This window comes from Trichosurus vulpecula, chromosome 3 (genome assembly GCF_011100635.1).
Source record: "Trichosurus vulpecula isolate mTriVul1 chromosome 3, mTriVul1.pri, whole genome shotgun sequence".
Taxonomy (NCBI): Eukaryota; Metazoa; Chordata; class Mammalia; order Diprotodontia; family Phalangeridae; genus Trichosurus; species Trichosurus vulpecula.
Window position 1 is genome coordinate 392981548 of NC_050575.1, and position 14247 is coordinate 392995794.

At 34.9% G+C, this 14247-nt stretch overlaps 1 protein-coding gene across 2 annotated transcripts in view; it reads left to right on the plus strand.

Moving 5' to 3' along the window:
- The window catches only part of NFAT5 (nuclear factor of activated T cells 5), a 136331-nt gene that overhangs the window by 97932 nt on the left and 24152 nt on the right, over positions 1-14247 (plus strand). For both annotated transcript variants that reach the window (XM_036751672.1, XM_036751671.1), the window contains 3 exons: positions 4647-4819; positions 12854-12988; positions 13144-13196. In XM_036751672.1, coding sequence (XP_036607567.1) covers positions 4647-4819; positions 12854-12988; positions 13144-13196 — 361 coding nt within the window. The remainder of the gene's footprint in view (positions 1-4646; positions 4820-12853; positions 12989-13143; positions 13197-14247) is intronic.

The following is a 14247-nucleotide window of genomic DNA, read 5'->3' on the forward strand; positions in this document are numbered from 1 at the left end:
TCCCAATTCTTCTCACTTTACTTTGCATCAGTTTATATAGGTTTTGCTGTATTTTTCTGAAACTTACCTCCCCTTGTTGTTTCCCACAGCAAAAATATTACTTCATCACAACCATATGCCACAACTTCTTTAGCCGTTTCCCAATTGATGAATGTCCTCTAGATTTCCACAAATCCACAAAAAGAGCTGCTATAAATATTTTTGTACACATAGGTCATTTTCCTTTTTCTTTCATCTTTTTGGCATATAGACCTAGTAGCATTATGGCTGGGTCAAAGGGTATGCATAATTTTATAGCCCTTTGGGCATAATTCCAAATTGTACTCCAGAATGGCTAGACCAGTTCACTACTATACTCGTAGTTCATTTCTATACATATTTTTCCCTCATCTCCTCTAATATTTATTATTTCTGAGAAGTGTAAAGTGGCACCTCCAGATTGTTTTAATTTGCCTTTCTCTAATCAAGTGATTTAGAATATTTTAGTATGAATGTTGATACCTTTGATTTCTTTTTCTGAAAACTACCTTTTTTATCCTTTGACAATTTATCAGTTGCTTTTATTTTCATAACTTTGACTCAGTTCTGTACTCAGTATGTATTTGAGAAATAAGGCCTTTATCAGAGAAACTTGTTATAAAATTTTAAAATACTGCTTCATTATCTTTAGTACCTTTTAGCAAAATGTAGTTTTCATGATTATCCCTTTTAATTAGTCTATTTTTTCTTTTGTTTTGTCTGAGATCATGATTGCTACCCTTGCCTTTTTAATATTGATCTGAAGCATATTAGATTCTGTTCTAGCTCTTTATTTTAATTCTGTGCATGTCTTTCTGTTTCAAATGTGTCTCTTGTAAACAGCATATTATTGGATTCTGGTTTCTAATCCATTCTGCTGTCCTCTTCCATTTTATGAGTGAGCGCATCCCATTCACATTCACAATTATGATTACTAATCTATATTTTCCCCTTCATCCCATTTTTGTCCTCTTGTTTCTCTTTTTATCCTGTTACTCCTCAAAAGTCTTATTTTGCTTCTAACCACTGCCTCCCTTAGTCTGTCCTCCATTTTATCACCCTTCCCCCTTCCTCTTATCCCTACTGAGTCAGTTACATTTCTACACACAACTGAGAGTGGGGGGCATGGCGGGGGGGAGAAAGAGATAGAGAGAAGACTCTCTGTGTGTATATACACATATACATACTTCCGTCTTTGAACCAATTCCAATGAGAGTGAACTTCAAGCATTTCCTGCCCCCCTCCCCCCATTTTCCTCTCTACAATAAAAGCTTTTCTTTGTGCATTTCTTTTATATCAGAACATTTTTCCCATTCTACCTCTCCCCTTCTCCCAGTGCATCCCTCTTTCTCACCCCTTTATTTTTTATGAAGATCATTGCAACATGTTGATTCACTTCCATGCCCTCTGTCAATGTAAACTCATTTTAACTGCCCTAATACTGATAAAGTTCTTAGGTGTTACATGTATCATCTTTCCATATGGGAATGTAAACATTTTAACTTTATTGACAACCTTATGATTACTCTTTCATGTTTACCTTTCTCTTGAGTCTTAGTTTGAATGTCAAGTTTTCTCTTCAGTTCTGGTCTATTCCTCAGGAATGCTTGAAAATCCTCTATTTCATTAAATGTTCATTTTTTTTCCCCTGAAAGACTATACTCACTTTTGCCAGGTAGGTTATTTTTGATTCTAATCCTAGCTCCTTTGTCTTCCAGAATATCATATTCCAAGCCCTCCTCCTTTTTCATGGAGTTGCTAAATCTTGTGTGATCCTGACTGTGACTCCACAATATTTGAATTTTTTTTGATTTGGAAGCAAGCTCTGGAATCTGGTTTTCATATTCCTGGGAATTTTCATTTTGGGATGTCTTTCAGGAAGTGATCAGTGGATTTTTTCAATTTCTATTTTACTCTCTGAATGTAAGATATCAGGGAAGTTCTCCTTGATAATTTCTTGAAATATGATGTCTAGGTTCATTCTTTGATGATGGCTTTCAGGTGCTCCAATAATTATTAAATTATCCCTCCTCAATCTTATTTTCCAGATCAGTTGTTCTTCCTTTGATATATTTCAGTTTTTCTTCTATTTTTTCATCTTTTTGACTTTGTTTTATTGTTGCCTAATGCCTCATGGATTCTTTAACCTCCATTTGCCCAATTCTAATTTAATTCTAATTCTAAGGAATTATTTTCTTTGGTAAGCTTTTATACCTCTTTTTCTATTTTGCCTATTCTGTTTTTTGAGGCATTCTTTTAAGGTGTTATTCAGTATTTTTGTGCCTCTTTTACCAACCTATTAATTTTCTTTTCATAATTTTCTTGCATCAGTTTCATTTCTTTTCCCAGTTTTTCCTTTATCACTCTTATCTCTCTAACTCTTCTGGGAATTCTTGTTGGATTTTGGTCCAGTTATTCTTTTTCTTTGAGGCTTTGTGTGTAGCTATTTTTATATTGGTGTCTTCTTCTGAGTTTATATCTTAGTTGTCCCTGACACTATAATAGCTTTTTAATGGTCAAATTCATTCTTTTGTTTTGTTTGCTCATTGTTCCAGTCTTTTTCTTGCCTTCAGACTTTATGTTAAAGTTGGGCTGTGTGCACCTGGGGTGGGGAGGCACTGTCCCAAGCTTCAGGCTTTTTCATGCTGCTGTTTTCAGAACTACTTCTGGGAATCTGCAGGTTTTTAATGCTTCCACGGTGGTGTGATCTGGGTAGAAGTGCTGTCATTTCTCTTCTGGTCTGTGCTCTGGTCTTTACCACTATTAGTAATTGTAATAATTTCATACTGCCTCCAATGTCATTAATGTGTTCTGCAAAAAACATGACAGATAAAATGTTGCTATTAATAGATAATCAGCCAAATGATCTAGTAGGATCTCATTTTATCACAGTGCTATTAAGTTTCATTTCTACTGAACTGCATTAGTCAGGCCTTTAGCAATATTAACTACTTTTCCATTTTCACAAATCCCTTCACTGACTAGGTTTAACCAATTCCCCTTTCTTAGTGTGGTACAATGAAAAATCACTGTCTGTGGAGTCAGAGGGACTCTAGGTTAATGTCATACCCCTGATGCTTACTACTTGACCTTATCAAGTCACTTAGTTTCCCTAGACCTCAGTCTCCTCATCTGTAAAATGGGGACTGAGTGTCCTCTGAGGCATTTTCCACATCTAGATCTATAAACCTCCAAGTCTTTTATGAACTCTGGTTTTTCTGAGCTGTTGGAAGTCAAGAATACTTAATAGATTTTCATATCCTGATGTAAAAGTCAGAAGCTTGCTAATTGTATATTTATTGTCTACTGCATTTATTTTCCTGCTTCTCATATCTAAAACTGATTTTGTGAATGTTGTTCTAGGTCTTGTTAACTAGTTTGTTTAATTTTTATATTTTGTTAGGTTTTTTCTTTTAGTTTTTACCCTTGCGTTGTATGAACACGTATAGTACTAACCTCTTTAGACTTGTTTAAGATGTACCTATACAGAAGCCCAATTCCGAGGGCTCATGTGAGCCAGTGATGAATTTATTTGTAGGTTATAAGTGGACACTGAACCAGTGTTTGTCATTGTCATTCCTTCTCTGAACGCTGCAGTTTCCTAGACTCTGGGAAGTCATCTTTTTGATGACGTGTAAAATTTTTCTTTCAATAGATATTAATCATATAGGTCTTATATCTAAAGTCCTCTTTTTTCCCTTAAATAAATTGAAAGCCAGGAGCTGTTTCCTGTTGTGGAGATAACTTAAAATTATTTAGTCATCTATCATGACTGGTATTTGACATATGGCTTCCTTTGACAAATAACGGAATTGTGGAAGTAGCAAATGGTTAGGATACTATGCCTGGTAGCAGGAATATTCACATGCTATAACTATTTGTACTTAGCCATAAACATAATTGAGGGCATAAAGGATATTTGTTAGAATCTTACTTGATTTTAGGATTCATTTTCAGTACTGTGTTAAATGAGCAAAAAGTACAGTGAGGATGCATAGAATTTCTGATAAAAACACTCAGGTCATTTTTATAACATCCTTATGACTTTTTAAAAATGGAAAATATAGCAGACTCACTAGTTCCATTTATAAGAATTAACTGCAAGATGAGAGGCCAAGTTATATCGCGAAAAAGTATTAAAGGAGAGGTCTCTTTTCTAAACCAGTACTGATATTCTGGTTTTAAAATGGTGTTTTGTATTTTACATTCTTTCCATTTGTTGTTTCCTCTGTTAATAGTGCTAGTTTAGAGTAAAAAATAATGCAAAATCATTGTTTGAGGTTAGCTCATATTTATGTAACAATTTAATATTAATTACAAAGTCCTTTTCTTTGTAAATAAACGTTAAAGAATTTGGAGATGTTTGGTTAATTTGTAGGCACTAATATTTGCTCTGTGTATTTGAGGATTTTTTTATATAAAAAGAAACCTTACTACATATAATTCTATTCATTCTCTTCCTGCTGAAGGGGTGTAGTTAGTAGTCCATTGTCACAAACAAGACTGCTATTCTATATTCAGGTTTGATTTTAATATGGAAATTTGTAAGTGTGAATTTATGGAAATTATCTTCATTGGGTGCCACATACCAGTAAATATTAATAATGCCATCTTTTTTTCTTCCTTAGGGTGGATTGCGTAGGGATCTTGAAACTCAGAAATGCTGATGTTGAAGCTAGAATAGGAATTGCTGGTTCCAAGAAAAAAAGCACTCGGGCCAGATTGGTATTTCGAGTTAATATCACACGGAAAGATGGCTCAACTTTAACACTACAAACACCCTCCTCTCCAATTCTATGTAGTAAGTGGCTCTAGTATATATACTATATACAGCTATATCTATAGCGTGTAAATATAAAGATATTATATACCTGAGAACATTGATTTTTATTTTTATCACATGCTAAATTAATCACAGTCACATAACTAAGTTGCAAGTGATTGAGCTCTAGCTTTAAAATTATACAAATGGTCAAGGCTTCTAAAAACTGTAGCTAAACTTTCGTAGAATAAAGTAAAAGTAAATGCTCTGGATAAAATAAGGAAACATCCATTTTTACTGATTACTTATCCCTATCATATGCTACATCATTAGTTAATTTTATTGGGTTAGATGCTATAAAACCAATTTTTTTCCTAGGCTCTTCATTTTATTGTACTTGTCTTCTCACTGTTGTTCCCACTTCAAGAAGCCTAAACCACACTTTATGGTCAGTAATGATCCCTCCGGCTTCCAAGTTCCTCTAAAGGGATGCTTTGTTTCTGAAAGATTAATCAAGCAATTTCACAGCAGTAGTTTGTCAGTCTGGGGAGTTGTTTTTCCTTTTTGACCACGCTGTCCTTTGACTTCCCTTGAAATTGACCCTGTTTCATGGAGTGATCCTTAAACCATTTGACTTCCTCAAACCAACAGCTCCTACAATATTTGTCATTGAAATGTACTTAAAAAGAATTAAAGTTTTTGCATATTTCCAAAGCGTTTCTTCCAAATCACAGAATTAACAAATAAAAACAATGAAACACATACATATGACACAAAATCCAGCATGTGACAGACATCTAATTAAAAATGGGACATCCAGTTCAAACTGTTTTCATCTGGTCAAAGCCAGACATTCAGACTCAACTTAGCATCATTAGAAATACACAACATGACCATAACCATTATTGTCATAAAATGAAGCCATATCAAAATTATTCCTTGTAGCAAGTAATTTGCACATCATTGTAGCTTTCATAAATTTAGGAAGGATTCACATTAATGAGCATATTTCTTTAGTTACATCCCATACCAAATTTTTGATTTTATATTTGTAAAATCTATATACAGAATATAGATTTTTTTCTGCTTACCTTATATTTAAAAATTGACCCTATCTTTTTAGACAAAGAAAACGAGGTTATCAGTAAAATATGTGTGTGTGTGTGAGTGTGTGTGTGAGTGTGTATACATACATATACATATACATGCATATACACACACACGTACATGGGTGTGTGTGTGTGTGTGTGTAAAATATTTTTGGAAAGAAAAACTGCCAGAACAATAATTACACTTTAAAATATACTGGTCATACCTATAGAAGTTTCTCATTTGAATAGTAGGCTTAAAAACAAATAATAAAAGCTTACTGACATTTCTCTATAGAAGATATATTTCATATTGCCATTTTACTGAATTTTTGCCTAATTGTAACTTTACAGCTACATAGATTTTTAAAATACATGTTATTTAGAAATTTGTAAATAGTTGACTATTTTGTTTTATTATTGTAAGTGAAAAGGATCTTCTTTTAATTTCACAGAATTTTAGAATTGTAAATGATCTTAGAGACTGAGGTCCAGACATAATTATGTCTTTTCCAAGGTCACAAAATAAGTAGAAGAACTTAGAGCCAAACCCAGGTCTTCCAACTACTTAATCACTACCCTTTCCATTATTCCATGCCATCTTTCAGTATTTTGATTCTTTTTGCCTGTAATGTTAATATGTATAAATAGGCTGAGGAATTAGTTGTTATTCAGCTAAACTAGAATATAAAATGGTAGGTATGACATTTAGTTTTATTAGTAAGTTAAGTTGTCTCTTGGGTTTAGATGGAATATAAAGTCAAGATTTTGTGTGGATAAAATTGGATAAAGGACAGTAAATGAAACCCATAAAAAGAAAATACCTGATTCTTGAGCATTTTAGAATAATATTGATATTTTAGTGCCTATTTTAAATTTTGATTATGAATGGAGAAATAAAAGATTTTATTAAGCACCAGTAACTATGTGTCAGGCACTGGGAATATAACTACAAACGTGAGAGTGTCTGCCTTCAAGAAGCAGCAGAGGAAGATAACACGTCCAAGAGGAGGAGTAGCTCCTAGTAGTAGTTTTGGTCTGGGAAGTGGGTGGAATGGTAAATGAAAACGTAGGACAATTAAATGGCATGTTCCTTTCACATACATGGTTTATTGATTTATTTACTCTTTCCAGCGTTGGGAGACAAAAGGGCAAGAGTGCATGTAGGGCCAGATAGCAAAAAGATGGATAGGATGAGATGTGAATCACTCAGTATGCCCTTATTAAGCATTTACTATGTGCTAGTCACGATGCTAAGCACTAGAGATACAAAGGAAAGCAAAAACAGCCCTTGCCCTCAAAGAACCTAAATTTTGATGAGGTGCTACAGTAGATAGAGTGTTGATCCTGGAGTCGGAAGACCTGAGTTCAAATCCAGCCTTAGACGTATACTAGCTATGCCACCCTGAGCAAGTCACTTTAAACTTTATCTGCCTCAGTTTCCTTAGCTTTAGAATAGGAGCAATAATAGCACCCACCTTCTAGGGTTGTTGATAGAATCCAGTAAAATTATATTTGTAAAACACTTAGCACAGGACTTCGAAGATAAGAAGCTATGAATTGTCTAATGATTAGGGGCTTTTGAAGCATATTAAATACTTACAGTTTTATTCTGTCTTTAATTAAAGATTTTTTTTCTTCTGAATGATTGAATGCAAATGAGAGGACTTCAGGTGTTTATTGCTCACAGTCTACCTGTTCTGTACCTGTTTAGAAGGAATTAGTTTATTTTTAATCAGATTAGCTATACTTCTAAAGGGTTTCAAGAAACACTTTAAGTTCAGTTTGCGCATTAGTCAGACCTTTAAGAACTTAATGATATCCAGTAATAGTTTTCAAAAGGGTGTTATCTTCTCCAATTTTACCAAAAAAAAGTACACAATTCACAGAATTAGGGCAGCTGTACTGCCCTAATGCAGCTGTTTTTTAGTGGGGACAAAGTCACTCAGAAAACAAGGAGCTTAAGCTTAGAGAAAAATATCATAGATGTAGATGCACTTAATGAAACATTCAACCAAAGCACAGGTGACATTTTATTATCAAAAAATGTTTGTCTTAATATGTGTTTTATGGAATATGTTTTGCATCGATGCAGCATTTTTGAGAAGGGTGATAAAATACAGTGAGAGTGAGGAGGAAATAGGCAGGGTTTGGGTTAGAAGTGGACAGGGAGATGGAGGGAAACAGGAAGATGGGAGGGAGGCTGAGAGGAAATGAGGGCAGAAGGTGAGGAAAGCAGAAGGGAGGGGGAGGAAACAGGCATTTGATGTTCCATCTAAAGCCATTTGTCCTTTGGAAAGAAGGCATATTGCCAGTATTTTTGCGGCTACTTATGGCAGTTTTAAAAATTCCTGCCCTTTGGTGATGGCTCAGAGCCTCTCTGATCTTTTACGCAGGATTGGAAGTGACTGATCACTTCAAGGGAAATGAAAGGGTCTTTCCTTTTTATTTCTTATGCTTGGAATTCCCCACAGAGTATTTTATTTGTATGTGTTTATATTTCACTTTTAGTTATCCTGTGATGTGTGCTTAATAAATGCTTGTTGATTGATTCATTATATTTGTATCCTCATTACTTAGCACAGTATCTGGCACATAGTAGGGCCTTAATAAATGCTTGTTGATTGATTGGTCTTTTATATGCAGCCCAAACCAGATTAAAATGTCATCGGAAAATATTTAACAAAATAAATAAAAATACAGTAAAATGTAGATAATATTGGTATGTAGTTTTCTGATTCACTATGAAGCTTACAGGGATCCTTATGTACAGGTTAGGAGCCTCCATTTGTATTTGACTCCACTGCTATAGTGGATAGAGAGCTGACCTTGACACCTTGAAGACCTGAGTTTCAAGTATTGCCTTTAGCACCCTGTGGCCCAGGTCAAGTCACTTCACCTCCGTATCCTCTGAGCAACTCTTGATTGTGACATGCTGAGCAGTTGCTGATTTGTATTGGTAGATGGAGTGTTCTTACAGGGGGTTCCTTAGGCCAATGAAATCACATATGAAATATGACTTTCCCCTCCTACAACCATTCTTCTTAGCTTTAATTTTTCCTTAGGTTACATTGTATCTTCTTAGTATCTTTTTGTTGTTATTGTTATTGAACTGTTGGCTAGGTATTGTGACTTTCTCCCAAAATGAAATATACTGGTTTGACTTGATTATAATCTGACACTTTACTCCAAAAATTCCTTCATAAACTTCTAATGTTCGTTAAAAGGAGACAAAGCTCTGAAATTAAGTCAGTTCTCTCCTATTAAGTTTTGATACATCAACAACATATCATGATGAATTAAGATGTAACATAACCTAAGAGAATCATGATGAGCTTTGTTCCATTCCGCAGAGACAAATTAGAAAAGGTTTGGTCACACATGTATTAGTATTTTTCCACTAAAGTTTCTCTGCCACATATTTATTTTATAGGGTAGTTATTGTAATACTATTGACAGGATCATGTTGAAAGTAATGAATTAGCAAACCAAGTAAGTGTTTAACTTTTGATTTCTATTTATTTCACTGTATTTGTGCAATTTTATATACTTATTCCTCAAGCAGAAAGGTTCAGCTATTCATTTTTCAGTGCCCAGAAGTTTTTAATATTTTTTTGTTGGAAAGTCTTAACTTCTTAGTAACAATTTATAAGTATTGGTAAGAATTCTTTGGAATCAACCAAAGAAAATGGATATTTGAAAGCTGTTTATATAACAACAAAGCGATAGTTTTTAATTTTATTTTGCTTATTAGTATAGTCACTTTTTTCCTCTCTACTAGTTTATGAATTTAAATCTATGTCATTGATAACCAAATAATACGGTCTTTTAGATCTGTTTAGTACAAAACTGATCCTTTTGGATAACTATTAAATTTAAATAGAAAAGACTTTTTATAACTCATAAGTTGTATTATTTTTCAATAATTACAACCTAGTTCTTTGTGTACAGTAAATGTAAATATGAGACATACACTGTACCCTTTAAAGGGCCTCATTTGGCAGCCTTTTGCTTTCAAAGCGTTAGAGGAAAAGATAATGAGATAGAAAAGAAAAGATAATGGGGGAAGTTTTAGTGTCATTAGTGAAGTGGAATTTTACATAACATCTGAAAGTGGGGGAAGGGAAGACTTCATTTACTTCATCATTAATCAAACCTATTCGTATAGGTTTATATCTCTCCTTTTGGTTTTCCTCTCAAAATATTTGCCTTTGTTTCTTAAATATACATGCCTTTCCAAAACAAGTCTAGAATTCCAAAAGTACCTCCTGCCCAAATGAGCTTGAAACTTTACATGGTGGTCTAGTCATCCCTGTCTTTGGGTATATTTTGACCAACATTCATTTCAGTGTATGCAGTACGTACAAATATATTTGTGCACAACTTCTTACTTGCACACAGAAATCATTGAAAGTGTCTCAATTATAACTTTAATAATTGAATTAGGACAGCTATTGAATTGTGTAATTAGTAAATGAATTGTAGCAAAGATAAAATTAAGTAGACTATAGCCATTTTCATGAATTTGAGTACTCCCTCTATAAATGTAGATCATGGTCTTTCATTAGTACACAATATACTGAGTTACTGTGGCCAAAAAATTCACCACCTAGTGATCACCTAAGAGGTGATAAGAGTTTACTTATGCCATCCCTTCCTGGGCCTGTAAGAAAAACTTTCCCAGATTGGCAGGATCTGCCAGAGCTTGTGTTTCACAGTCATAGTTGAACCCAGGATCACCTAGGAGTATTATACAAGTGGAGGAAAATTAAGTATGCATCAATAAATAACAAGAAAATATAGAAAGTCATTTGTTTTGTACTAAAAGTGTAGTAAAAATGTAATGAAAATTTGTCGTATTAGATGAAGGCTATGCTAACTTACCCTTTTTTTTGTAATAAAAAGGTTTCCTAACACATTAATATTTTAAGAAGATCCCTTTTAACTTATGGAATATTTTTAAGAAGCTTAAAAGTGTTCACCTGTAAAGGAATTATTATGTTATCTGCAAATTATTATCAGTTCATTAACTACAGGTACTTAAGTGTCTCTGTTTCCAACGCTTGGCTAACTTTAGTAGGGATCATCTTTATTCCTGGAAATAACAAACTCATATTTTTATTTTTGTCCTCTGCCTCTTCTCAATGAGAGACCGAGTAGTGTTTTGCATTCTGGGCCTGCCTCTGGGTGAGGAAGATCTTGATTCCAAGACCTCTGTTGATTAACCCTTCAGAGGTTCCCTCCAACTCTCTTCCCTTCCATTTTTCTAGGACTATTAAGTTATTAGCAGTGTTGATCTGTATCTGCAGAGGGAATTGTCTCATTTGGAGTTTCTCATTACCAAAATAATTATAGGTCAGAACCAAAGAGAATTTTCCTAGAGGACTCTCCAAATCAGTTCTGGTGCTTTTCAACCGCGCAATAAGCATTTCTTCCAGGCACTGTGCTAATGGATGGGGATACAAAAAGATGGCTTTCCCTGCCTTCAAGGAACTTACAGTGTGATGGAGGAGACAACATGCAAATAAATATATACAAAGCAAACTATATGTAGGATAAATAAATATGAAATAATTAACAGAGGGAGGGCTCTAGAACTTGAATGACAGGATTTTAGTTAGAACTTAAAGGAAGCCAGGGAAGTCAGTAGCAGAGTTGAGGATGGAGAGAATTCCAGGCATTCCAGGTCTAACCACATCAGTCTCTGCTCCATAAATTGCTGTGGTTCCTTGTCATCTCCAGGATCATCTAATACAAAATACTCTGTTTTGGCATTCAAAGCCCTTCATAATCTACTCAGCCCCTTCTTACTTTTCCAGTCTTCTTACACCTTACACCCTGACCATGGTACTGAATCCTCTTCGGAGGTTTACTAGCTGTGTGATCCTGGGTGAGTCACTTCATCATCTTTGTAACAGTTAACATTTATATAACAACTACTCTGTGCCAGGCTCTGTGTTAAGTATTTTACCATTATTATTTCATTTGATCCTCACAATAACTCTGAGAGATAGGTGCTGTTATTATCCTGATTTTATGGATAAGGAAACTGAGGCACATAGAGGTTAAGTGACTTGCCCAGGATTACACATCTAGTATCTGAGGCTGGATTGGAACTCAGGTCTTCCTGACTTCAGATACAATGGTCTGTCCATTGTACCACCTGGCTACCCCAAGTCACTTAACTTCTCTCAGGCTCAGTTTCTTTATCTGTAAAATGGCAATGATAGCACTTACATCACAGGACTATTATGAGAATCAAATGAGATAATTGATTACTGTTGTTTTATTATTGCATTCCAGTGGCTCCCTGTTGCCTCTAGGATAAAATATTAACTCTTCTTTTGGTATTTAAAGCCTTTTACAACCTGGTCGCAGCTCAGCTTTCCAGACTCTGCAGTTCAGCTGAACTGGTGTTATAGGTGGCATTCTGTCTCAGCTCCATAGCTTTGCACTGGCTTTCACCCTCGCCTGGAGTGTACTCCCTCCTTACCTCTGCCTCTGCCATCCCTGGTTTTCTTGAGAATTCAACCCAAGCACCACTCCCCATCCTCCTAGACCTAGTGTTCTTCCCCTACCCCACCAAAGAAAACAAACCCCCAACTCCTCCCAGCACCCTTGTGTTTGCTTTCACTGTTTTGTACATACTCATAGATGTGTGTGTTGTCTCCCTCATCAAAAGTTAAGTACCTTGAAGGCAGGGAGCGTGTCACTTCTGTGTCTCTTAGCATCTCTTCCTTGACACATAATGAAGACTTGTTGGCCGCCTGAATGACCGATTTTGAATCTTACCTCTCATTCCCCCGCTTTCCCTGCAGGCTGATGAAGGTACAAACAAACAATGATAATGTCAAAATTTAAGCAACAGAAAGAAAGAAATGGAGAAATAGGACAATCTATAGACTGAATAATGGAGAGTCAATTATGCTGTATGTGATGTTTTAGGATAAGTACTTTTTTATATTTAGTACTTGTTTATTTACAGCTCAGCCAGCAGGAGTACCAGAGATCCTAAAGAAAAGCCTTCATAGTTGCTCAGTAAAAGGAGAGGAAGAAGTCTTTCTAATTGGCAAAAATTTTCTGAAAGGAACTAAAGTTATCTTCCAAGAGAATGTTTCCGGTAAGTACAAACCATATTAACTTGAATATGCAGGAGGGAATTCTTACTGAGATTTTTGTTATTTATTTACCTTTGGCTTTCATAAGTTCCATAATTACTAGAGAATGACACAATACTTAATATTTCTAACACATTTTTATTTTTATTTCAATCAGATGAAAACTCTTGGAAGTCAGAAGCTGAAATAGACATGGAATTATTTCATCAGGTATTACTCTTAATTTTATTTTAATATTCATGTGTAACTAATCATTTGTTAGCTGAAATGTTTATTCACCCAAGGAAAAAGTTCTATTTCTGGTCTGTTTTCCTCTGAATTGTAAGATATGTTTCTCTTTTGCATGTGTTTGAAATTGTTTCTTTCTCCAGCTTTTCTTTTGCACATAGTTTAAAATTTGTCTTATTCCATTTGTGCTGTAATTAAAACCAAAGAGTAATACTCTCTTCTGGACTCTAAAAAAATTTTCACTAATTCTGTTTTACTGAGTATAAGTTATTGTATTCAAATTACAGTGATTATTGTTAATAAAATAATCAAGATCTTTACCATTAGTTTTTGCTTTGGGGAAGTTGGAAGAAATCTAGTTAGCATGAAAAAATACTACATTTACATATGAAAAAACAGTTTGCAATTTAGTTTTATAAAGTTGTCTTATAGGGACCTTTCTAATGAATTATCCCTCAGCTAGTATATGCAAAGATTAGAAGTAATCAAAGCATCAAAGAGAACATTAGAACCACACTAGGGATTGGGCCTGATAGAAAGGGGCTAAAGTTCTAAGTTGGGGAGAAGCCAGTGTAGAATTGCAGATCAAGAGCTGGTACAGGCAGGGAGGAGAAAACTACCCATCTGGATGAGTAGGAGAAAATGAGCAGTAGGACAGTCTCAGATTTAGAGTGGACCATAGGAGATGGAGTCAGAAAGGAAGTGATCCCAGGGAGTGAAAGCAAACAGAGCCAAGTGAGGAAGGGATCTGAGGCTAGAGACAGCTGACTGCAATGCACACATCCCTCCCTTATGTTTTTAAACAAACACACACACATACACACCCACCACCACCACCAAACAACCCAATTCTACATATGGTATGAAATTAAATTAAAGACATCTGTGAGGACAGTGTTTCTCTATGGAGTATCTTACCAGAGTTCCTTTGGCCTCATGCCACTCACAACCTGTTTTGGAGTAATAAAGACTTAACAGAGTTCAACAATCCAGATGTATTTACCTGGCACACAACAGTAACAGCTCTTGCTGG